We start from the raw sequence: 23,436 nt of genomic DNA on the forward strand, positions 1-23,436 counted from the left end.
TGTAAAGTTTTATCTTGACAGGTGACTTTGGGATGTTAGTTTTGAAAGTTAATGGATCCCAGACTGCTCCAGCCCCTTCAGAATTTACTGTAAACCATTTGTACTCATCACTATGGAAGTAGGAAAACTTTTTCCAATTTCACTGTTCTCAAATTGGCCCCCTGTGGTTTTTCTTTCCCCCACCTGAGCTTTTGAGTGAAACTCTTTTGTTATTTTGAAGTTACCTGATTTATACCTAGCACACCTTCAAAATCTAGTAAATACCTTAATAAGGACCTTTTCTGTGTTTGAGGCTCTTCGAGTCTTCAGTTTTACCTCTCTAGCCTAGTGTGTTTCATGAAACAATTCTGCTGGGTGCTCTGTCCCCCAGAAATAACCTGTGCTTAAGCCAGGACCAAGTTTTTTTATCCTCATTAGTCCAGATTGTTGAGTCTTCAGGTTAAGAATACAGTTCCTCAAATGTCAATATTACTTCTATGGATTTTGCTTCTTGTATTTTCAAGGCTTCTTGCCCTGGTATATCTTTATTTCTTAAGCACCGTAATACTGCACTAATATCTGCTCTACTTTTCAGATACTTTTGAGTTATCTACCTAGCAGTCCCATACAGCTTTATAAATCAGTAGAAGTCATGATTGAGAAACTGGCTGTATGTCAGTTTCATCACTAGTTTCATCACTCCATTTCCCTATAGCCATCAAAAGCTTTGTTAGTTTCTCTGTGTCACAGCAGCGACCCTTGTCATAATATAAGCCCTGATTCTTCACCTCTTGTCCATGCTCAGAATGTATAAATGCTTTGAGGAAAAATAGAGCTATAGATCATTAGTCCACTTTTGAAAGATTCTATCCTCTGAAATTTTAGTATCTCTAGTCTTCATTGTTTCTGCACCTAATATGTTTAAAAAATGTAAATTTTTATTTTTTTCTGGCTTTTCTAGTTTTTAGCAATAGCATTGGTCTGCCATGAATTATTCCATCTAACCTCAAAACAACTTCTATTTGTTCTTATGAGGTGATTTATACCTCTGTATATTTGTTTTTTCTTGCTGCCATAACAAATTATCATAAATTTGGTGACTGAAATTAATTATCTTACATTTCTGTAGACCTGAGTTTTAAAATGGGTCTTATGGGGCCAAAATCAAGGTATCTGTTTTCTTTCTAGAGTTTCCAGGGAAGACCCATTTCCTTACTATTTCCAGCTTCTGGCAACCACCCACATTTCTTGGCTTGTGGCCACTTTCCTCCATTTGCAAAGCCAGGAACAATTCCATCTCCCTGATCCTTATTCTTAGTCACATTTCCCTCTGTCTAACCATAGCCATAAAAGGTTTCTCTGCTTTTAACAAATCATTTGATTACATTGTTGTTGTTCAGTTGCTAAGTCCTGTCCGACTCTTTGTGACCCCCACAGACTGAAGCACACCAGGCTTTCCCTGTCCTTCACTGTTTCCCAGAGTTTGCTCAAACTCATATCCACTGAGTCGGCGATGCCATCCAACCATCTCATCTTCTGTCATCCTCTTCTTCTGCCCTTAATCTTTCCCAGTACCAGAGTCTCTTCCAATTGAGAAAAGACGGTCGGCTCCTCGCCTCAGGTGACCAAAATATTGGAGCTTCAGCTTCAGCATCACTCCTTCCAGTGAATATTCAGAGTTGATTTCCTTTTGGATTGACTGGTTTGATCTCCTTGCAGTCCAAGGGATACTCAGCCTTCTATAGGGTCCAACTCTCACATATGATTGATTAGATTGGGTCCACCCAAATAATGCAAGGTAATCTCCTCTTATCAAGATCCTTAACCTTAATCAAATCTGTACAGTTCAGTTCAGTTCAGTTCAGTCACTCAGTCCTGTCCGACTCTTTGCAACCCCATGAATCTCAGCACGCCAGGCCTCCCTGTCCATCACCAAATCCCGGAGTTCACTCAGACTCACGTCCATCGAGTCAGTGATGCCATCCAGCCATCTCATCCTATGTCGTCCCCTTCTCCTCCTGCCCCCAATCCTTCCCAGCATCAGGGTCTTTTCCAATGAGTCAGCTCTTCGCATGAGGTGGCCAAAGTACTGGAGTTTCAGCTTCAGCATCATTCCTTCCAAAGAAATCCCAGGGCTGATCTCCTTCAGAATGGACTGGTTGGATCTCCTTGCAGTCCAAGGGACTCTCAAGAGTCTTCTCCAACACCCCAGTTCAAAAGCATCAATTCTTCGGTGCTCAGCCTTCTTCACAGTCCAACTCTCACATCCATACAAGACCACTGGAAAAATCATAGCCTTGACTAGACGGACCTTTGTTGGCAAAGTAATGTCTCTGCTTTTGAATATGCTATCTAGGTTGGTCATAGCTTTCCTTCCAAGGAGTAAGCGTCTTTTAATTTCATGGCTGCAGTCACCATCTGCAGTGATTTTGGAGCCCAGAAAAATAAAGTCTGACGCTGTTTCCCCATCTATTTCCCATGAAGTGATGGGACCAGATGACATGATCTTCGTTTTCTGAATGTTGAATTTAAGCCAACTTTTTCACTCTCCACTTTCACTTTCATCAAGAGGCTTTTGAGTTCCTCTTCACTTTCTGCCATAAGGGTGGTGTCATCTGCATATCTGAGGTTATTGATATTTCTCCCAGCAATCTTGATTCCAGCTTGTGTATCTTCCAGTCCAGCGTTTCTCATGATGTACTCTGTCTGCATATAAGTTAAATAAGCAGGGTAACAATATACAGCCTTGACGTACTCCTTTTCCTATCTGGAACCAGTCTGTTGTTCCATGTCCAGTTCTAACTGTAGCTTCCTGACCTGCATACAGGTTTCTCAAGAGGCAGGTCAGGTGGTCTGGTATTCCCATCTCTTTCAGAATTTTCCACAGTTTATTGTGATCCACACAGTCAAAGGCCTTGGCATAGTCAATAAAGCAGAAATAGATGTTTTTTCTGGAACTCTCTTGCTTTTCCCATGATCCAGCGGATGTTGGCAATTTGATCTCTGGTTCCTCTGCCTTTTCTAAACCAGCTTGAACATCAGCAAGTTCACGGTTCACGTATTGCTGAAGCCTGGCTTGGAGAATTTTGAGCATTACTTTACTAGCGTGTGAGATGAGTGCAATTGTGCAGTAGTTTGAGCGTTCTTTGGCATTATCTTTCTTTGGGATTGGAATGAAAACTGACCTTTTCCAGTCCTGTGGCCACTGCTGAGTTTTCCAAATTTGCTGGCATATTGAGGGCAGCACTTTTACAGCATCATCTTTCAGGATTTGAAAGAACTCAACTGGAATTCCATCACCTCCACTAGCTTTGTTTGTAGTGATGCTTTCTAAGGCCCACTTGACTTCATATTCCAGGATGTCTGGCTCTAGATGAGTGATCACACCATCGTGATTATCTGGGTCGTGAAGATCTTTTTTGTACAGTTCTTCTGTGTATTCTTGCCATCTCTTCTTGATATCTTCTGCTTCTGTTAGGTCCATACCATTTCTGTCCTTTATCGAGCCCATCTTTGCATGAAATGTTCCCTTGGTATCTCTAATTTTCTTGAAGAGATCTCTAGTCTTTCCCATTCTGTTGTTTTCCTCCATTTCTTTGCATTGATCGCTGAAGAAGGCTTTCTTATCTGTTCTTGCTATTCTTTGGAACTCTGCATTCAGATGCTTATATCTTTCCTTTGCTCCTTTGCTTTTCCCTTCTCTTCTTTTCACAGCTATTTGTAAGGCCTCCACAGACAGCCATTTTGCTTTTTTGCATTTCTTTTCCATGGGGATGGTCTTGATCCCTGTCTCCTGTACAATGTCACAAACCTCATTCCATAGTTCATCAGGCACTCTATCTATCAGATCTAGGCCCTTAAATCTATTTCTCACTTCCACTGCATAATCATAAGGGATTTGATTTAGGTCATACCTGAATGGTCTAGTGGTTTTCCCTACTTTCTTCAATTTAAGTCTGAATTTGACAGTAAGGAGTTCATGATCTGAGCCACAGTCAGCTCCTGGTCTTGTTTTTGCTGACTGTATAGAGCTTCTCCATCTTTGGCTGCAAAGAATATAATCAATCTGATTTCGGTGTTGACCATCTGTTGATGTCCGTGTATAGAGTCTTCTCTTGTGTTGTTGGAAGATGGTGTTTGTTATGACCAGTGCATTTTCTTGGTGAAACTCTATTAGTCTTTGCCCTGCTTCATTCCATATTCCAAGGCTAAATTTGCCTGTTACTCCATGTGTTTCTTGACTTCCTACTTTTGCATTCCAGTCCCCTATAATGAAAAGGACATCTTTTTTGAGTGTTAGTTCTAAAAGGTCTTGTAGGTCTTCATAGAACCGTTCATCTTCAGCTTCTTCAGCGTTACTCGCTGGGGCATAGACTTGGATTACTGTGATATTGAATGGTTTGCCTTGGAAACGAACAGAGATCATTTTGTCGTTTTTGAGATTGCATCCAAGTACTGCATTTTGGATTCTTTTGTTGACCATGATGGCTACTCCATTTCTTCTAAGGGATTCCTGTCTGCAGTAGTAGATATAATGGTCATCTGAGTTAAATTCACCCATTCCAGTCCATTTGAGTTCGCTGATTCCTAGAATGTCAACATTCACTCTTGCCATCTCTTGTTTGACCACTTCCAATTTGCCTTGATTCATGGACCTGACATTCCGGGTTCCTATGCAATATTGCTCTTTACAGCATGGGACCTTGCTTCTATCACCAGTCACATCCACAGCTGGGTATTCTTTTTGCTTTGACTTCATCCCTTCATTCTTTCTGGAGTTATTTCTCCACTGATCTCCAGTAGCATATTGGGCACCTACTGACCTGGGGAGTTCCTCTTTCAGTATCCTATCATTTTGCCTTTTCATACTGTTCATGTGGTTCTCAGGGCAAGAATACTGAAGTGGTTTGCCATTCCCTTCTCCAGTGGACCACATTCTGTCAGATCTCTCCGCCATGACCCGCCCGTCTTGGGTTGCCCCACGGGCATGGCTTAGTTTCATTGAGTTAGACAAGGCTGTGGTCCTAGTGTGATTAGATTGACCAGTTTTCTGTGAGTATGGTTTCAGTGTGTCTGCCCTCTGATGCCCTCTTGCAACACCAACCGTCTTACTTGGGTTTCTCTTACCTTGGGCGTGGGGTATCTCTTCACGGCTGCTCCAGCAAAGCGCAGCCGCTGCTGCTTACCTTGGACGAGGGGTATCTCCTCACCGCCGCCCTTCCTGACCTTCAACGTGGGATAGCTCCTCTAGGCCCTCCTGCGCCCACGCAGCCACCTCAAATCTGTACAATCCACAGTAACATAATCCCTGGTTCTGGGAATTAAGGCTTGGATATCACTGGGAACCATTATTCTATCCACCACAGTGCCAGTAACATCTTCCTGGAATTCCCTTCTCTGGCAATTCTTAAAATATTTTTTCTTTGTAATTTATTTTTAGCAGTTAAATATTACACACTTATGTGTGGTTTTCTTTGTATTTACTGTTTGACATTTATAGAGCTTCTCAAAGAGCACACATTAGACACATTAGACTTGTTCTCTGTTGCCATGTGTCTCTTAAGGTCTTTTGTTTTCATTCCTGGACATTTTCTGATGGGCATGTTTTATATTATGAATATATTTCAATCTGTAACTTGCATATTTGTTTTCTTAATGAGAGTCCTTTTGGGAATACAAGTTCTTACTTTAATGTAGCTCAGTTGCATTGGTACATTGGTTAATGCTTTGGTTAGCACTTGCTTTACCCCATGTAAGAAAACTTTGGCTAACCATGGTTCTAAAAATATTCTCCTATTTATAAAATCTTTAATCATGTTGCCTTTCACGTTAAATCAACAATGCATGTGGATTTGATTTGTATATATAATGTGAGATTTGGATCAAGATTCATTTTATCCTCATATGATTATGATCCAGCATCTTTCTCTAAACAGCCTTTCTTTTCCTCACTGTAAGTTCTTGGAGATAGTCCTGGATTCTGTTCTGTTCCATTGGGAGTTTAGATACATAAGTCTGTTTCTGAATTTTCTTCTATTTAATTGATTTAATTGTCTAATTTTGTATTAATACCATACTTTCTCAATTTCTGGAAGTCTATAATAACTTGATATCCTATGGCATAAGTCCATTAGCTTTATTCTTTCTTGCAGATTGCTATGATTATTCTTGGTTCTTTGTATTTTTATCTGCATTCCAGTGTCAACTTGTCAGTTTTAAAAACCCTGCTAGGATTTTGATTGGGATTACATTAAATCTGTGCTTTGATTAGAGGAGAACTGATATCTTACCAGTATTGAATCTTCTAATTCATAAAGATGGTGACTTTAAAAATAAATGTTGATCTTTTATTTCTTCCAATTTTGTCATTTTTATTTTAGAAGACTTGCATGTATTTCAATAGATTTATTCCTTAATGTCTGATATTTATGTTATTATAAGTTGTATCTTTTAAAATTCTATTGTCTATTAATTCTTGGTATGATGATTTCTTAGAATAGATTTTTGTATAGTTATCTGTATCCAGTGATGACCTTACATTCACATATTAATGTTAATAGATGGTAGATTTTGGATATTTTTATGTGTAATCATAAAATCGGAAAATAATGACATTTTATTTCTTCCTCTTTAATCTTTATTTCTTTTATTTATTTATCTATGCCTTATTACACTTCTAGGGTTTCCAGTGTCCAATAGAAGTGGTGATAGAAAAGGCTTGGCTTATTTGCCATCCAAAGAAAGTTTTCTATCATTATTGAACATTGAGTGTGATGATTTATGTAGACTTTTTGTGAGCATGCTTTGTCAGGTTACAGAAGTTTCTTATATTCCTTATCTTCTAAGAGATTTAAATTATAAATATATGAATTTTACTACATTGTATCTATTGAGATAATTATATGCTTTTTTCCTTACTTTAATGTGGTAAATTACTTGATTTTCAGATGTTAAACCATACTTGGATACTTGGAACAGAATTCTTGTCATAATTTTTAAAAAACATGTCACTAGTTTCAATTTGCTGATATTTTTCCTAAGATTTTTACATCTAAATTAATGATAGTGCTTGGTATGTAAGTTTCCTATCTTGTGGTGTCCTCCTCAGGGTTTCACTTGCCTCATAAAAATGAGTCGAAAAATATTACCAACCATTCTCTGAAAGAGTCTTTGTAAGATTATTTATTTCTTAAATGTTTTAAGGAAGCCCATCTTTGACAGTTCTTAATAATGGATTTAATTAGCTAATTATTGTGGCCAGAAAAATCTTTGTATGACTTTAGTCCTTTTAAATTTTTTGAGCCTCATTTTAGGGTCTAACATAATATGGTCTCTTTTGGAGAATTTCCTGTATTTAAGAAGAATGTATATTCTTCTGTTGTCTGATAGAGTGTTCAGTAGATGTCTGTTAGGTCTCGCTGGTTTATAGTGTTGCTCAGGTCTTCTGTTTACTTGTTAATCTTCTATCTGATTGTACTGTCCATTGTTGAAAATGAAGTGCTAAAGGCTCCAAGTAATATGCATCAGGAGTTTCTTATTCTCATTTGTTTTAGGATTCTCCAGAGAAACAGAAGAAACAGGAGGGGTGTGTGTGTGTGTGTGTATGTGTGTGTGTATAACAGAGAGAGAAAGAAATTTTAAAGAATTGGCTCATGTGATTGCAGAGGGTTAGTCTGATGGTCAGTCAGATGGATACTCAGCAGAGAGTTTATAGTTCAAATCCAAAGGCAGTCTGCTGGTGGAATTCCTTCTTGAGGGGAGGTCAGTCTTTGTTCTATTAAGGCCTTCAGCTGACTAGATGAGGCCCACCCATTTTATGGAGATCAGTCTGCTTTATTCCAAATCCAATGATTTAAGTGTTAATTTCAACAAGGCCTGTGACTCCAAAAGGGAATTTTTGTGCATGAAGTTAACTGGCCTAAAGGATATTCAACCAGGTCTGTGGCCTCTTAAGACCATAGCCTCTAAATTTCTGGGTTAACTTGTCCAAAAAAATTTTTTTAATTTTTTTTACTTAAAATTTTTTTAAGTAAAATAGGATTTAACAATTAAGCACTTTTAAGTCTGGCCCCTCTCTCCTCCTCTTCCAGCTTTCTTCCAAGATGGGCTTTCTGGGTACCTAGTCGAGGGCTACTGACCCAGCTTGATTTCTGCTTCAGGACAGGGATGGGGAGGAGAGAGGAAAGCGCATCCCTGATTATCGGTTGCAGTCCGACTCTGACCCCAGGTAGCTGGGCACACACGGGCGAGGGATAAACCCAGCACGAATTGTGTTTTCTTATCTGACTGAGAATTTTCCTGTAAAGGTCATTTGTGGGGGAGGGATGTTAATAGGGGGCTGATGTTCTTTTTTTGTTTGTTTGTTTGTTTTTTACGGTGACTATTTTTCACATTATGTTTTATCATCAGTGCTTTAGAAAGTTGAGTCCTATAGAGTCCTGGGAATTAGGTTCCCTGGCACACTGGGTGGGAGTGTTTCACCATTTGCATGTGGGCTCTGGGCTCTGGGGCACCCAGGAGGAATTCACACACCCCGGCACCTGGGCAGGGGGAAACCCACTGCAGCTGAGCCGGCCTGTGTTTTCATTTCAAATGGGATACAGTTTTTTCTTTTTTTTTTTTTTTTTTAAATAGGGAGTCATACTTTTAAAAAAAAATTTTGAGACCTGAATGTGATTTCTAATTGTACCAGATGTTAATGTTTTAAAGCTATAACAATGTTTAAAATTTCTACCTTTTTGTGTTTCATTATTTTAACTGTTCTTTTATCTATTGTTGATGTGGACTGGGATATTTTGTTTCTCCTCTTAGCATTTGTTTCTATAACCAGAAATAAAATTATATCTTAAAGAAAAAAATAAATGTTAATCTCAGCCATAAAAGGCCCACAGATATATCAATAACAATGTTTAACCAAATATCTGGGCACCATGGCTGATCCAATTTGACATAAAGTTAACCATTACCCATGTTTTTCCACACTTTGCCTCCAGAAATATGTCAAAGTTAGCATTTAAGTGTTCTTTTAAGTGATCTTCCCTTTAGAATTTGTTATCCTCTATTATACTTACAATAAAAAGCAGTTTATAGAATTAGAAAAACCTAGTTCAAGGCCAGCTCTGCAACTTCTTACCCTTGTGACTTTGAACAACTCTAAAGACTAGCAAGAAGATATAAGAAAGCCTTCCTCAGTGATCAATGCAAAGAAATAGAGGAAAACAACAGAATGGGAAAGACTAGAGATCTCTTCATGAAAATTAGAGATACCAAGGGAACATTTCATGCAAAGATGGGCTCGATAAAGGACAGAAATGGTATGGATCTGACAGAAGCAGAAGATATTAAGAGGAGGTGGCAAGAATACACAGAAGAACTGTACAAAAAAGATCTTCACGACCCAGATAATCAGGATGGTGTGATCACTCACCTAGAGCCAGACATCCTGGAATGTGAAGTCAAGTGGGCCTTAGAAAGCATCACTACAAACAAAGCTAGTGGAGGTGATGGAATTTTAGTTGAGCTATTTCAAATCCTGAAAGATGATGCTGTGAAAGTGCTGCACTCAATATGCCAACAAATTTGGAAAACTCAGCAGTGGCCACAGGGCTGGAAAAGGTCAGTTTTCGTTCCAATCCCAAAGAAAGGCAATGCCAAAGAATGCTCAAACTACCGCACAATTGCACTCATCTCACACGCTAGTAAAGTAATGCTCAAAAGTCTCCAAGCCAGGCTTCAGCAATACATGAACCGTGAACTTGCTGATGTTCAAGCTGGTTTTAGAAAAGGCAGAGGAACTAGAGATCAAATTGCCAACATCCGCTGGATCATGGAAAAAGCAAGAGAGTTCCAGAAAAACATCTATTTCTGCTTTCTTGACTATGCCAAGGCCTTTGACTGTGTGGATCACAATAAACTGTGGAACATTCTGAAGAGATGGGAATACCAGACCACTTGACCTGCCTCTTTAGAAACCTGTATGCAGGTCAGGAAGCTACAGTTAGAACTGGACATGGAACAACAGACTGGTTCCAAATTGGGAAAGGAGTATGTCAAGGCTGTATATTATCACCCTGCTTATTTGACTTATATGCAGAGTACATCATGAGAAACGCTGGACTGGAAGACACACAAGCTGGAATCAAGATTGCCGGGAGAAATATTAATAACCTCAGATATGCAGATGACACCACCCTTATGGCAGAAAGTGAAGAGGAACTAAAAAGCCTCTTAATGAAAGTGAAAGTGGAGAGTGAAAAAGTTGGCTTAAAACTCAACATTCAGAAAATGAAGATCATGGCATCTGGTCCCATCACTTCATGGGAAATAGATGGGGAAACAGTGGAAACAGTGTCAGACTTTATTTTTCTGGGCTCCAAAATCACTGCAGATGGTGACTGCAGCCATGAAATTAAAAGACGATTACTCCTTAGAAGAAAAGTTATGACCAACCTAGATAGCATATTCAAAAGCAGAGACATTATTTTGCCAACAAAGGTCCGTTTAGTCAAGGCTATGGTTTTTCCAGTGGTCGTGTATGGATGCGAGAGTTGGACTATGAAGAAGGCTGAGCACCGAAGAATTGATACTTTTGAACTGTGGTGTTGGAGAAGACTCTTGAGAGTTCCTTGGACTACAAGGAGATCCAACCAGTCCAAACTAAAGGACTTCAGCCCTGGGTGTTCTTTGGAAGGAATGATGCTGAAGCTGAAAGTCCAATACTTTGACCACCTCATGCGAAGAGTTGACTCATTGGAAAAGACTGATGCTGGGAGGGATTGGGGGCAGGAGGAGAAGGGGACGACATAGGATGAGATGGCTGGATGGCATCACCGGCTCGATGGACATGAGTTTGAGTCATGGGAGGCCTGGCGTGCTGGGATTCATGGGGTCACAAAGAGTCAGAGCGACTGAACTGAACTAAATTTTCTCTATATTATGATTTAGAAATTTAAATCCATTAATTGTCGAGGGTGATAATGCAAATTAGAACTAATGGTTAAATTCTATTTGAATTCTTATCCTTGTACACAATTCATTTTAAATAATGTTTTGAATTTGATGGCAATAAAACATCTTGTAAGTATTTTAACTATATGTGAGAATTTCATTTGAGAATGATGGTGTATAATTTATTAAATACTATTTAATGAGTGAGATGACTACCTTTTTAGTTGTGGCTTTATCTTAGAGTATTGAACTTCTTTTGTCCTAAGTTTTTTAGTTTGCAAGCATGAGTTAGATACCTTTTATTTCTTTGTTCCAGGGTTGTTCTAAGTATGATGTCAGTTGCATGTGTAAGATAGTGATCATCAATGATAGGAACCTTAAGAGAATCTTTAACTTACTGCCAGTTTCAGGGAAGGAGAGCCCACAGCTTCTTTTAATAAAGTGTCATTTTATTAATGACTTTTGCTGAAAGAAAAATTTTTCTTAATGGAATTCCTAAAAAAGTTTCTTCTGGGTTAAATTATTACAGAATACCCTCTTAAAAAACTAACTGAATAGATATTAGCTGAAAGACTTTGACCTTAATTTTCATATAGGGGAATAATCTAATGGCTTAGAATGGAGATTTTTATTTTATAGCCCAACTTATTTGCATTGTAGCAGACAAGATAATGTAAATTATCTGGGTTTAAATTCCAGCTCTGCCACTTAATAACTTGAATCTTTGGGTAAGTTATTAATTTTTCCAAGTTTCAGTGCCTTTTTTATAAGGTTATTGAAGGCTTACAAGATATTCATATGAGAAGTACCTAATTCAGTCCTAGATACCTTGAAGGAACTCAGCAAATACTGGTGTCATTCATCTGTGTTTACATGTGGGCAAATGGGAATGTTGATGAGAAATAAGAAGGGAATCCCTCCTCCATGCCCCAGAACTGAATTTTTCTGGCATTAATGAGACTGATATATCTCTTCAAATACTTGCTTTACTCATAGTTGATAGCTTTGGATAAAGTGTGTTGTTTGTTGCCTCTTTGCTTTTTCACAATTTAATCTTCAAAAAAAAAGCCTATAAGGATGCTTGTAAGAGATATGTATGTGTTTGCATATGTATAATAAATGTCCCAAAATACAGTCTTAAAATTTGAAAAGAATAGCCATGAAGGCTATATAGTCTTTTTGTTTCTTGGGGCAGAATTTCCCTCCCTGAACTCCTTGGTTCTAGATAGGTATCAGTGCTCTATAGAAATAGCTTTAGTGACTGTGATCGTACTCCCTCTTAAGACACTGTTCTGGCTTTAGAATGTTCTATTTATTAGAAAGGTCTTCTTCATTTTGTCCTTTATTGTATCTCATAATAATTCTACCTGTCGATCCATTCTACTTGTATATATTCACAGAATAAACTAATCTTATTTCATGTATATGCAGGAATCATGTCTTAATCATCTTTCTGTCCTCAGAGTCTAGGATAGTAAGTGTGCTGTGTATGCTCAGTCACTCAGTCATGTCCAACTCTTTGAGACCCCCATAGTCTGTAGCCCACCAGGCTGTTCTGTCCATGGGATTCTCCAGGCAAGAATACTGGAGTGGGTTGCCATTCCCTTCTCCAGGGGATCTTCCTGACCCTGGGATTGAACCCATGTCTCCTCAGCTCAAAACGGGTTATTTAATGAATATTTGAGATTCAGATCTTAAAGGCAGTTCTGTATTTTTTCATACAAAAACTTTTAAAATTCAGTCTACGTTTTTATTACTTCTGGTCAAAAAATTTTTTCAACCGTACTGACAAAATTAAATAAGGAATATTGATTTATGTTTATTTCTGATGTCATTTATTATATGATCTAGAAATGAGTAAACATTTTTTCTTTTATTCCTTGCACTTTCTCTTGTAATGTTTTTTGTACTCACTACTGGCAATAACATTTTCTGTGATATTAATATAGTATATACTCTTCTTCATTGATTTATCAGACTGGACAAAAGTAAGCAACATCCATCTATATAGTATTTAAGAAAAAGATATAAGGAAAAGTTGAAAATAAAAGTACAAATACTTATCATCCAAGCACTATTATAGCTATATTAAAAGTAAACCAAAAAATGTCAGGGGAAAAAGCATTAATAGAAATAAATGGAGTTGCTTCATAATGGTAATGTGCTCAATTCACCTGGAAATTATAATAATTCTAAATATATGTTCATATTTTCCATGATTTTCAAACTTGTTGTAGTATTTATTGCTTACATTATTTACTTATTCATCTGGCTGTGTTGGGTCTTAGTTGCAGCACACAATCTTTGTTGCATCATGCTGGGTCTTGCCTCCCACAGACTCTCTAGTGTGATGTGTGGACTCCAGAGTGCCCAGGGCTTCAGTAGTTGTGGCACGTAGGCTCTCTAGTTGTGGCACACAGGCTGCAGAGCACGTGGGCTTCAGTTGCTGCAGAATGCGGACTCTCTGGAGCATGCTGGTTCAGTAGCTGTGGCACGTGGGCTTAGTTGCTCCACAGTATATGGGATCTTAATTCCCTGACCAGGGATTGAACCTGCATCCCCTGCACTGCAAAGTGGATTCTTAATCACTGGACCATCAGTGAAGTCCCTACTTTTTTTTAACTGAATGCTCTCTTCCTAATTAATTTCATGCCATCACCAAATTTTTAAAATCACTTTTCTTCATAATCTTTATTCAACAAATTTCTTACATAAAATGAAGAATAACATATTAATACTAATCCTTATAACAGTCTATTTGTGCTTACTAGTTCCTTTACCATCAGTTCTATTTCTGTGCCTATTTGACTGTAGAATAAGAGTATTATTCAATAGTTGAGAAAGATATTTGATACTGAATTATATAAAGTTAATATATATAAGAGCACTACTGTGAATGACATAGTTTACAAAAAAAGCTATCTCTTTAGAATTCTTTTTCTTCTGCCTTTGAGTGGGTCTATCAGGAGTAAAGAAGAGGCTGCCTGGAGTGGGAGGAGCCATGCGTTTTGATTGCAACTACTTTGCTTTTGTTTTCGCTTCTCACGGCTTGTTACTGCATTTTGGCATATGAGTAATAAAGCTAAGTCACTTCTTTGGGGGGTCATTGGTATGTCTAAATGCTTATATCTGCATAGTTTTTCCAAATACTTATTTTTCAGAGCGTAGGTATAATCTTTTTGAAGTGAAGTGAAAGTCGTTCAGTCTTGTCTGGCTCTTTGCGACCCCATGGACTGTAGTCTACCACACTCCTCCGTCCATGGGATTTTCCAGGCAAGGGTACTGGAGTGGGTTGCCATTTCCTTCTCCAGAGGATCTTCCCAACCCGGGGATCGAACCTAGGTCTCCTGCATTGTAGGCAAATGCTTTACCATCTGAGCCACCAGGGAAAAGTATATGAACTATCACTTCTGCACATTTTATTATGTATCTTGACATAGTATCCATTCCTAATCATTCACTGATGCAAAAAACATCTGTGTGCTAGTCTCTGATAAACAGTGTAAGTGATACTATAACAGAAAAAAAGCTATATTAGTTTTATTTAACAGAATAATAAATTCTCATTTACCTTTTTGTTTCTTTCCCTAAGAAATTCAGCATTTAATTCAATCTCTTGTATTGGGAGAGGGGGATCACAATTACCAAAGAAACATGGGTGTAATTTTAATTATAAAATAAATTAATGGAAATCTTTAAATTTTTCAGGATGAGCGAGACCCAGAGAAAGAAGATGAACTGGAACTGAAAAGAGGTCTTTTATATAGAGACTCTGCCTATGACAGTGACCCAGAGTATAGGTATGAGCTTGACTAATGCAGTGTACAGAGATCTTCTCATAGTTAGTATCAGAATAACCTTGTTTTTAATCTGCAGGATTTGTGGCAAATTTTTATATTTATTTATTTACTTATTTATATTTTATTTTAGCTATATAAAATCCTAGTAAAATATTTTAATGTTTGCATTACTGAAAATTTTCAATGAAAACAGATATGGTCAGTTAATGGTGTTGCCTTTCTTTCTACTTAAAATTTACAGTGTATTTGGCTGTCTTGCAAATCCACATAGTCCTAATTTATTTCAGGATGTATTAACTCTCATCCAAACAACAGGTTTCATAATTTTTGTCCATATTATTTTAAATTAATTATTTTAATTTATTATAATTTAAAAATTATTTTTCAATAGTATAGGAGAAATTCAGCTATTCTAGCCTAAAATTTCAGAAATGTTGTAGTAATAATAAATGTTTTGCAAAATTATACTAACAAATCTCATGAAAACTTTTGAAAACTCTGTATTAATTGCCGTTAAGTGTGGTGTTAAAAACTGAATGTGTAAATTTTGAGTTTATATAACTAAAATTTCTCTGAGTCTGTATGACTGATTGATGCTATACCACTGATTATTATGTCTTCCACCTTCCTGAGTTTTCTGAACAAGTGTAAGGAAAAAAGTTCCAGATAATGGAATATGTTTTATTGCTAACCAGGGATATGGACTGAAATCTCTGATCTTTACCATGGTAGGCTCATGTAAGTATTTCATGAACATGTGAGGACTTTTCCTTGTGTTCATTACACAGAGTATAAATGTAAACTCCTGTCCAAAGTTAATGCTTTCCAATCTTAGAGAAATACTCTACTTTCCCTGTATTTTAAATGAGTTTGAAGAAGAAACAATCCAAACAGGAAAAGGAAGGTTCAAGAAAGTACATACCTTAGGAAGAATTTTTACCATTTATTATTGTTACTTAGACTTCTGTTCCCTAAATTATTGTCATATGGATTAGCATTCCAATTTTGTGTTCTATATCCACATAATTAATTCTACTTTGGGTAAGAAGTGAGTAGGGTTGATAAAGGGTTGGTAAACGGTCTGATTTTCAAAATTTTATATGCCTGATATTGCTTCTAAAAATATAGATTTCTACTTTCTACTTCCATAGATTCTGGTTCCTTATATATAGGAGTGAGACCTAGAAATCAGCATTTTTAAAAATATTGTATATGATTCTAATGCAAGTAATATAAGGACCATATTTGGAAAAGCACTTGTTTCTATTTAAAGTTTGCCTTAAACCTTAGTATTGGTTCTTTTTCCAGTTCATAGGCAATCTTAATAGCTAAGCTTTAGGTCACCTGAGACTATTTTAGTACCCCTCCAGTGAGAGAGTTAAGCAGAGCATCAGGAAAGTTCTGCTGACACATTTTTAAGATTACATTATACTCCTTGCCTCTTCTCTTGGACCCTTAGGACATAATTGAAACAATAGGACAGAGTGGTTAATGCTTCAAGACATTTTATAAGAGTACCTTTGTTATTAGCTCCAGAAGGTACTGAACTGATCATGATATTATTTGTTTTATCCTCAAGTTATATAATAGGCGAAGAAGTCACTCCCATTCTACTTTCCATCTCAAAGATGAGGGAATCACACTCAAAGTAATTACCCACTTGCTTGCCTTAAGGCTTCTCTCAGCAGAAGTCAAAACTTGAGATCTTGGCCAAAATTACCCCTCTGAAGACATCCTCTGACACCAGGGTCAAGGGGAATCCACATGGACCTCTGGAATGGCTGAGTGAGGATCGCAGCAAATCCTCTCCTCCAAAAGCAACAAAAGTGAATGGAATTATCAAAAAAAAAAAAAAAAAAAAAGACTTAAGGACTCTGGAAATTGACTAAAAACTTACAAATTGAGAAGCATTTATCAAGAAAATCTACTGAAGTTCTATAAGAGTGTTAGGAGTCTATGCCATTTTCCTTGGAGCTCCAAGGCCCACCTGGACCCCCAGATCCTTGGCACAAAAGTTCTGGGGCAGTTATGCCAAAAGACAGGCAGTTCCTCTTCCAGAGGGGACTGACTTTATATGGAGCATAGTATAGGAAATGACATGTGTAGAGGGATTAATGGAAACAATAATGATCCTACTGGCAAACAGTAAGGGAGTACTTGAGATCTTACTTACTGCTTAATGGACAGACAATAAAATTCCAGGGACAAGATAGCCACAGTTGTCCTTGATAAAATTCTATCTATCCCTGGCCATCTAGAATATTATGTATATGCATAGGCTGTAAATATGTTCAGGAGAGACTAGAGAGTGTATTAGGGAGCCACTAGTCCATGGATGAATGTCAGAACTTGTTAAGGCAGAAAGCAAACTCCAGGGCAGTTTTGTCAACCAGATAAACGTTAAATATATTCCCTAAGCCACACATAGATCCATTGGCAAAAAATGGAAACTTTATAGGGTTATTGACTCTGACCAATCATTTGCTGGTCACTAAGCTGTGCTGACCCGGGGCAACCTCTAGAAGGCCAGGCTTAAAAATGGAAACAGTAATTAAAAAAAAGAAGAAAAGAACAAGAGACACCAGCAACTACAGCGTGCAAGGGAAACAGACTCCACGGCATAGGTCTAGGCAAGTCACTAACAAATGACAACAGCTCTAGGTAAGGAGACAGAACCCAGAGTTGCTGCAATTTTTATCTAAATTGTTGTTCTTTACAAAAGATTATGGGATATGCAAAGAAACAGTAAAGTGTGACCCATACACATGGAAAATGAATTATTAAAAACAGCTCGAGCTAGGCCTGAGGATGTAGCAGCTATGATTAAAGAACTAAAGGGAAATATAATGACAATCAAATAAAGAATATTCATAATGAGAAATTATTTTCTTTCATATTTTTTTCCCAGAAAAATCTATGCCCAGGACTCAATCCTTTATCTTATGGTCTAGATATTCATTGTGGTTATCAGAGTACTTGTTATTGTATTTCCCATGCTAACTATCCTGTCTCTTCTATCACCTTTGAATATGAAATTCACTTGAAAGAAAATCTCTTATTAAGAAATTATTAAGCGACATTTTACTTCTAATAATTTGGGATTTGAGAGCTGGATTGGGGAAAGAATGTACTACCATGAAGATAGTCCTTCTCAACTTTCGTACTGCCTGTCTTTCAGGAAATTTTAGACATTTGCTATTGTACAGTTACCAATTACCAGGGTCCTGAGATGCTCTTTCTCTGTTTAATACCTTCTGTATATATTTCAAATTTCTTCAGTTTTATGGATGTTGAAAATTCTCTACATTGTTGTATAATTCTAGCATCACTATCCAGCTTGAGAATTAGTCCTAACTAAAGATCAGGCAAGGGGTGATACTTTATGATGGGAGTTGGCTGCAGAAATAGAAAAGAGTATAAAAATAATTTTAATTTCATGTTTAGAACATGAGATGGCCATTTATAACTATTGCCCTGAACTTTTAGCTATGTTGTCCTTTTATGGAACTGACTATTTATATAAACTGTTTTCTATTTACTTGTACATATTTTGCAGGTTACTAACAGTAGGAATATGCTCAACATAAATGTTATCATTATGAAATTGTTTATAACATAATCTCAAAGTGACTAGTTTAAACTTTGACTATATGTTTTTGAATAACACAGATTGACTGTAGTTTTAATCTCCTACCATTGCTCACTATCAAATTAACTTGATGAATTTACCAAGGTGTAACACATAGCCAAAAAGCTGTCTTTGGTCCTAGTAAATGGGAAAAAAATTTTGAAATAATATATAGATTTAAAGTCCCTTGAACAAGAATAAACTTTCAGTTTTAAGTGAGAAAAATGTTGCTTAATACTGATTTGAATTCTTTGGATTTTGTGTGACCTGGTATATTATGATGTTTCAGATAATTTGTGCCTTGGTTCTGTTATAGTATGATATAGAGAATAACCAATGCAATCTTGTTTATCTAGTGAATGTCTATATCCATTCTTTAAGACTAAGCTCAAGTTATTCCATCTTCTGAGATACCTTATATGACCTCAGCAGTTCAGTTCAGTTCAGTTCAGTCACTCAGTCGTGTCTGACTCTTTGCGACTCCATGAACCGCAGCATGTCAGACCTCCCTGTCCATCACCAACTCCCGGAGTTCACTCAGACTCACGTCCATCGAGTCAGTGATGCCATCTAACCATCTCATCCTCTGTTGTCCCCTTCTCCTCCTTCCTTCAATCTTTCCCAACATCAGGGTTGTTGGGAAGTGTAGTACAAAATAGCCCTAAAAGGAGAAAGTCCTTGGGAAAATGGCGAAGGGCCAGAAGTACCCGGCTTTGTGTACTGTGGACAGAAAAACATCTCCTGCCTTTGGTTATGCTCGGCGCCAAGATTTAGTAATAAATAGGGATGTTACTTGAGAAAACGGGTTGTGGGATAAGCACATGAGTCACTTAGAGCGCACTGTCCTTGAAATGTTTTTACTGATTATGTGTTAACCCTGTATGTGCTCTGCTGGCCGTATACTTTAAGCTGTTTGTTCCTGCTTCTATAAAAAGGCTTGACTGCAGAAATAAACTTGTCAGTCCTTGCAAGAGACTGTCCGAGTGTCATTCTTTCAGGTTCATCTCTTCCAAGTCCCGGGGAGAAAATCCCCAACAAGGGTCTTTTCAAATGAGTCAGCTCTTCGCATCAGGTGGCCAAAGTATTGAAGTTTCAGGTTCAACATCAGTCCTTCCAATGAACACTCAGGACTGATTTCCTTTAGGATGGACTGGTTGGATCTCCTTAGACTGTCATTTTTTCCTTTATCCTACCATTTCCTCTCACATATATATTTTCAATTGGCAGTATTTATCTCATAATGATTGTTTAATTCTGTGTCTGTCTTGCCTCCTCGTGTTAAGCATAAGGCACCGATGTTTTGCCTGCCTTTGTTTTTGACTGTGTATCAAGGTCTCTGATGTATACTAGGAGCTCAGTTTTTAAAAAAAAAGTTCAGATATTAAAATTAAGCCCTTTATTAATGATGATCAATTGCATTTGTTGAAGCTTTAAGGCATTACTTAAGTAAACACATTTTATGGTTGTGATATTTACTAACATCTCTAGATGAGGAATCAACAGTGGAATTAATGATGATGAAAGCTATAAGATCTTATTTCTTGTCAGTGACTCATTTCTACACATCCAAGAAAGGGAAGTAAGTGACCTGTAAGTAACCAGTCTTCAGTAAATTTGTTTGAATAAACTTCTATTAATGTTTACTGTATAGTTTATGTGAATAGTAAAAGAAGTTAAACAACATCCAGTTTTTTCCCTAAAGTTTCACATTTCTATAGAAAAGCCAATAATTTACTGTAGTTCCTAGATGAGTAGTATCATAAATACCCTGGCATTTGTTAGAAATCCAAATTCTTGGACCCCATCTCAGACATATTCATTTAGTTATTCTGGGTGTGAGGCTCAATAATCTGAGTTGTAATAAGCCCTTCAGATGACTCTGATGTGTGTTAAAGTTTGAGAACTACTGCTATAATTTATCAAGAAATCTTGATGTCTTTTTTTTTTTTTTTTTCAAAAAATTCCAAGGTAATTCTGATATGCATATGGATTTTTAAAAGTGATTACAGGTTTTTCTATTAAATGGTAGTTTTGGTGAGATAGAATTCTATAATTTTTCTGTTGACCAATCATGATACAGTAGTATTAAGTGAGTAATAGTTACATAATCACAATAGTAAAAGATGTTTATCAGTTTTCACAATCAATAGCCAGATGAAAAATAAAAGATAATTACAATTGCAAGTCATAATGGGAACATGATTAACCTAACAATATAAAATAACTGCATACAATTTGGGGGGTCAAGTAGAGTAATGTAAGTGGAAGTGCATACATGCACATATTTTCATCTGCTCAGCCAATCTGTGTCTTTTGGGTGCATTTAATCCATTTACATTTAAGGTAATTAAATCTTGCCTGAAGGTAATCCTATTACCATTTTCTTAATTGTTTGGGGCTTATTTTTAGGTAGGGCTTTTCCTTCTTATTTTCTGCCGAGAGTTCCTTTAGCATTTGTTGTAAAGCTGGTTTGGTGGTGCAATTCTCTTAACTTTTGCTTGTCTGTAAAACTTCTGATTTCTCCATCAAATCTGAAGGAGAGTCTTGCTGAGTAGAGTATTCTTGGTTGTACATTCTTCCCTTTCATCACTTTAAATATGTCATGCTGTTCCCTTCTGTCTTGTAAAGTTTCTGTTGAGAAATCAGCCTTATGGGAGTTCCCTTATATGTTTTTTGTTGTTGTTGTTTTTCCCCTGTTGCTTTAATATTTTATCTCTGTCTTTAATTTTTGTCAGTTTGATTGTTATGTGTCTCAGTGTATTCCTCCTTGGGTTTATCCTGCCTGGGACTCTGTGTGCTTCCAAGACTTGGTTGATTATTTCCTTTTCCATGTTAGGGAAGTTTTCAGCTATTATCTCTTCAAATATTTTCTCAGGTCCTTTTTCTCTCTTTGTCCTCCTGGGATCCCTATAATGTGAATGTTCATGTGATAATGTTGTTCCAGAGGTCTTTTAGGCTGGCTTCTTTTATTTTCATCCTTTTTTCTATATTCTGTTCGTGGCAGTGGTTTCCACCATTCTGTCCCCCAGGTCATTTATCCATGCTTCAGTTATTCTGCTATGGATTCCTTCTAGTGTACTATTCATCTCTTGTTTGTTTGTTCTTTAGTTCTTTTAGGTCTGTGGTAGACATTTCTTGCATCATCTCAATCTTTACCTCCATTCTTTTTCCAAGATCCTGAATCATATTCACTATCATTATTCTGATAATAGCAAACAGTAAGGGAGTACTTGAGATCTTACTTACTGCTTAATGGACAGACAATAAAATTCCAGGGACAAGATAGCCACAGTTGTCCTTGATAAAGTTCTATCTATCCCTGGTCGTCTAGAATATTATGTGTATGCATAGGCTGTAAATATGTTCAGGAGAGACTAGAGAGTGTATTAGGGAGACACTAGTCCATGGATGAATGATTATGATATTATCCCCAAGTTATATAATAGGGCAAGAAGTCACTCCCATTCTACTTTCCATCTCAAATATGAGGGAATCACACTCAAAGTAATTACCCACTTGCTTGCCTTGAAGCTTCTCTCAGCAGAAGTCAAAAGGGAACTTGAGATCTTGGCCAAAATTACCCCTCTGCAGACATCCTCTGACAGCGGGATCAACCACTATCATTATTCTGACACTATCTTGTCGCTTCATCTGGGATGTAACTTTCTGCTTTTTCATACTAATTAACTTTCTTAACATGGTTTTGTTTTACTCCCTGTGGGATTGTCATTCTTGCTTCTTCTGTCTGCTCTCTGATGGCAGAGGCTAAGAGGCTTGTGTAAGCTTCTTGATGAGAAGGACTGTGGTGGGAAAAACTGAGTCTTGCTCTGGTGGGCAGGGTCTTGCTCAGTAAATCTTTGATCTGACTATCTGATGATGGGAAGGGTTTGCTCCCTCTCTGGTAGCTTTTTGGCCTGAGGTGACCCATCCCTTGGGAGTTAAGGGTGACCTCCAAAACAGGGCTTTCCCAGACGGCTGCCACCAGTCCCCCCATCCCTGTGGTGGGCCCCTGCTGACCCACACCCCCACAGGAGACCCTCCAACACTAGCAGGTAGTTTTGGTTCAGTTTCCTGTGGAATCACTGCTCCTTTCCTCTGAGTCTTGGTGCACACAAGGTTTTGTTTGTGCCCTCCAAGACAGGAGTCTCTGTTTCCCCCAACCCTGTGGAAGTATTATAATCAGATCCCTCTGGCCTTCAAGGTCGGATTCCCTGAGGATTCCCAGTCCCTTTGTCGGGTGCCCAGACTAGGAAGCCTGATGTCAGGTTCCAAACATTCACAAAAGTGGGAGAACTTCTTTGGTACTATTGGTCTCCAGTTTGTGAGTCCCCCACCCAGCGGGTGTGGAATTTGATTTTATTGTGATTGTGCCTCTCCTACCATCTCAGTGCAGCTTCTTCTTTGCCGTTGGACATGGGGTATCTTTTTTGGTAGGTTCCAGGATCCTCCTGTGGATGGTTGTTCAATAGCTAGTTGTGATTTTGGTGCCCTTGCAGTAGGAGATGAGCACATATCTTTCTATTCCAGCATCTTGAACCAGAAGTCTCTTCATGGCTTTAATGATATTTTATGACATTTTATTTTCTGTTGTATCTTTAAAGATGCAAAATGCTTTCACGATTTTATTACCTCATATTAAAGCCTCTCCCTATCATCTATCCTGATCTCCAGGATTTTGAATCTTTCCTTCCTACATTCCTTACTTACATCTATCCATACATCCATCATACATACATCCAGTATATTTATTCAGTCACTCATTTGTGTGACCCCCTGGACTGTAGCATGCCAGGCTTCCCTGTCCATCACCAATTTCTGGAGCTTGCTCAAACTCATGTCCATTGAGTTGGTGATACCATTCAACCATCTCATCCTCTGTCAGCCCCTTCTCCTGTCTTCAATCTTGCCCAGCATCAGGGTCTTTTTCAATGAGTCTATTCTTTACAACAGGTTTCAGCTTCAACATCAGTCCTTCCAATGAATATTCAGGACAGATTTCCTTTAGGATGGACTGGTTGGATCTCCTTGCAGTCCAAGGGACTCTCAAGAGTCTTCTCCAATACCACAGTTTAAAAGCATCAA

The 23,436-nt window shown here is 37.7% G+C and overlaps 1 protein-coding gene across 4 annotated transcripts in view; it reads left to right on the plus strand.

Moving 5' to 3' along the window:
• The window catches only part of SPATA6 (spermatogenesis associated 6), a 160,172-nt gene that overhangs the window by 129,271 nt on the left and 7,465 nt on the right, over positions 1–23,436 (plus strand). For all 4 annotated transcript variants that reach the window (XM_055585959.1, XM_055585960.1, XM_055585961.1 and 1 more), the window contains one exon: positions 14,635–14,726. In XM_055585959.1, the coding sequence (XP_055441934.1) occupies positions 14,635–14,726 (92 nt within the window). The remainder of the gene's footprint in view (positions 1–14,634; positions 14,727–23,436) is intronic.

This window comes from Bubalus kerabau, chromosome 6 (assembly GCF_029407905.1).
Source record: "Bubalus kerabau isolate K-KA32 ecotype Philippines breed swamp buffalo chromosome 6, PCC_UOA_SB_1v2, whole genome shotgun sequence".
Classification (NCBI taxonomy): Eukaryota; Metazoa; Chordata; class Mammalia; order Artiodactyla; family Bovidae; genus Bubalus; species Bubalus kerabau.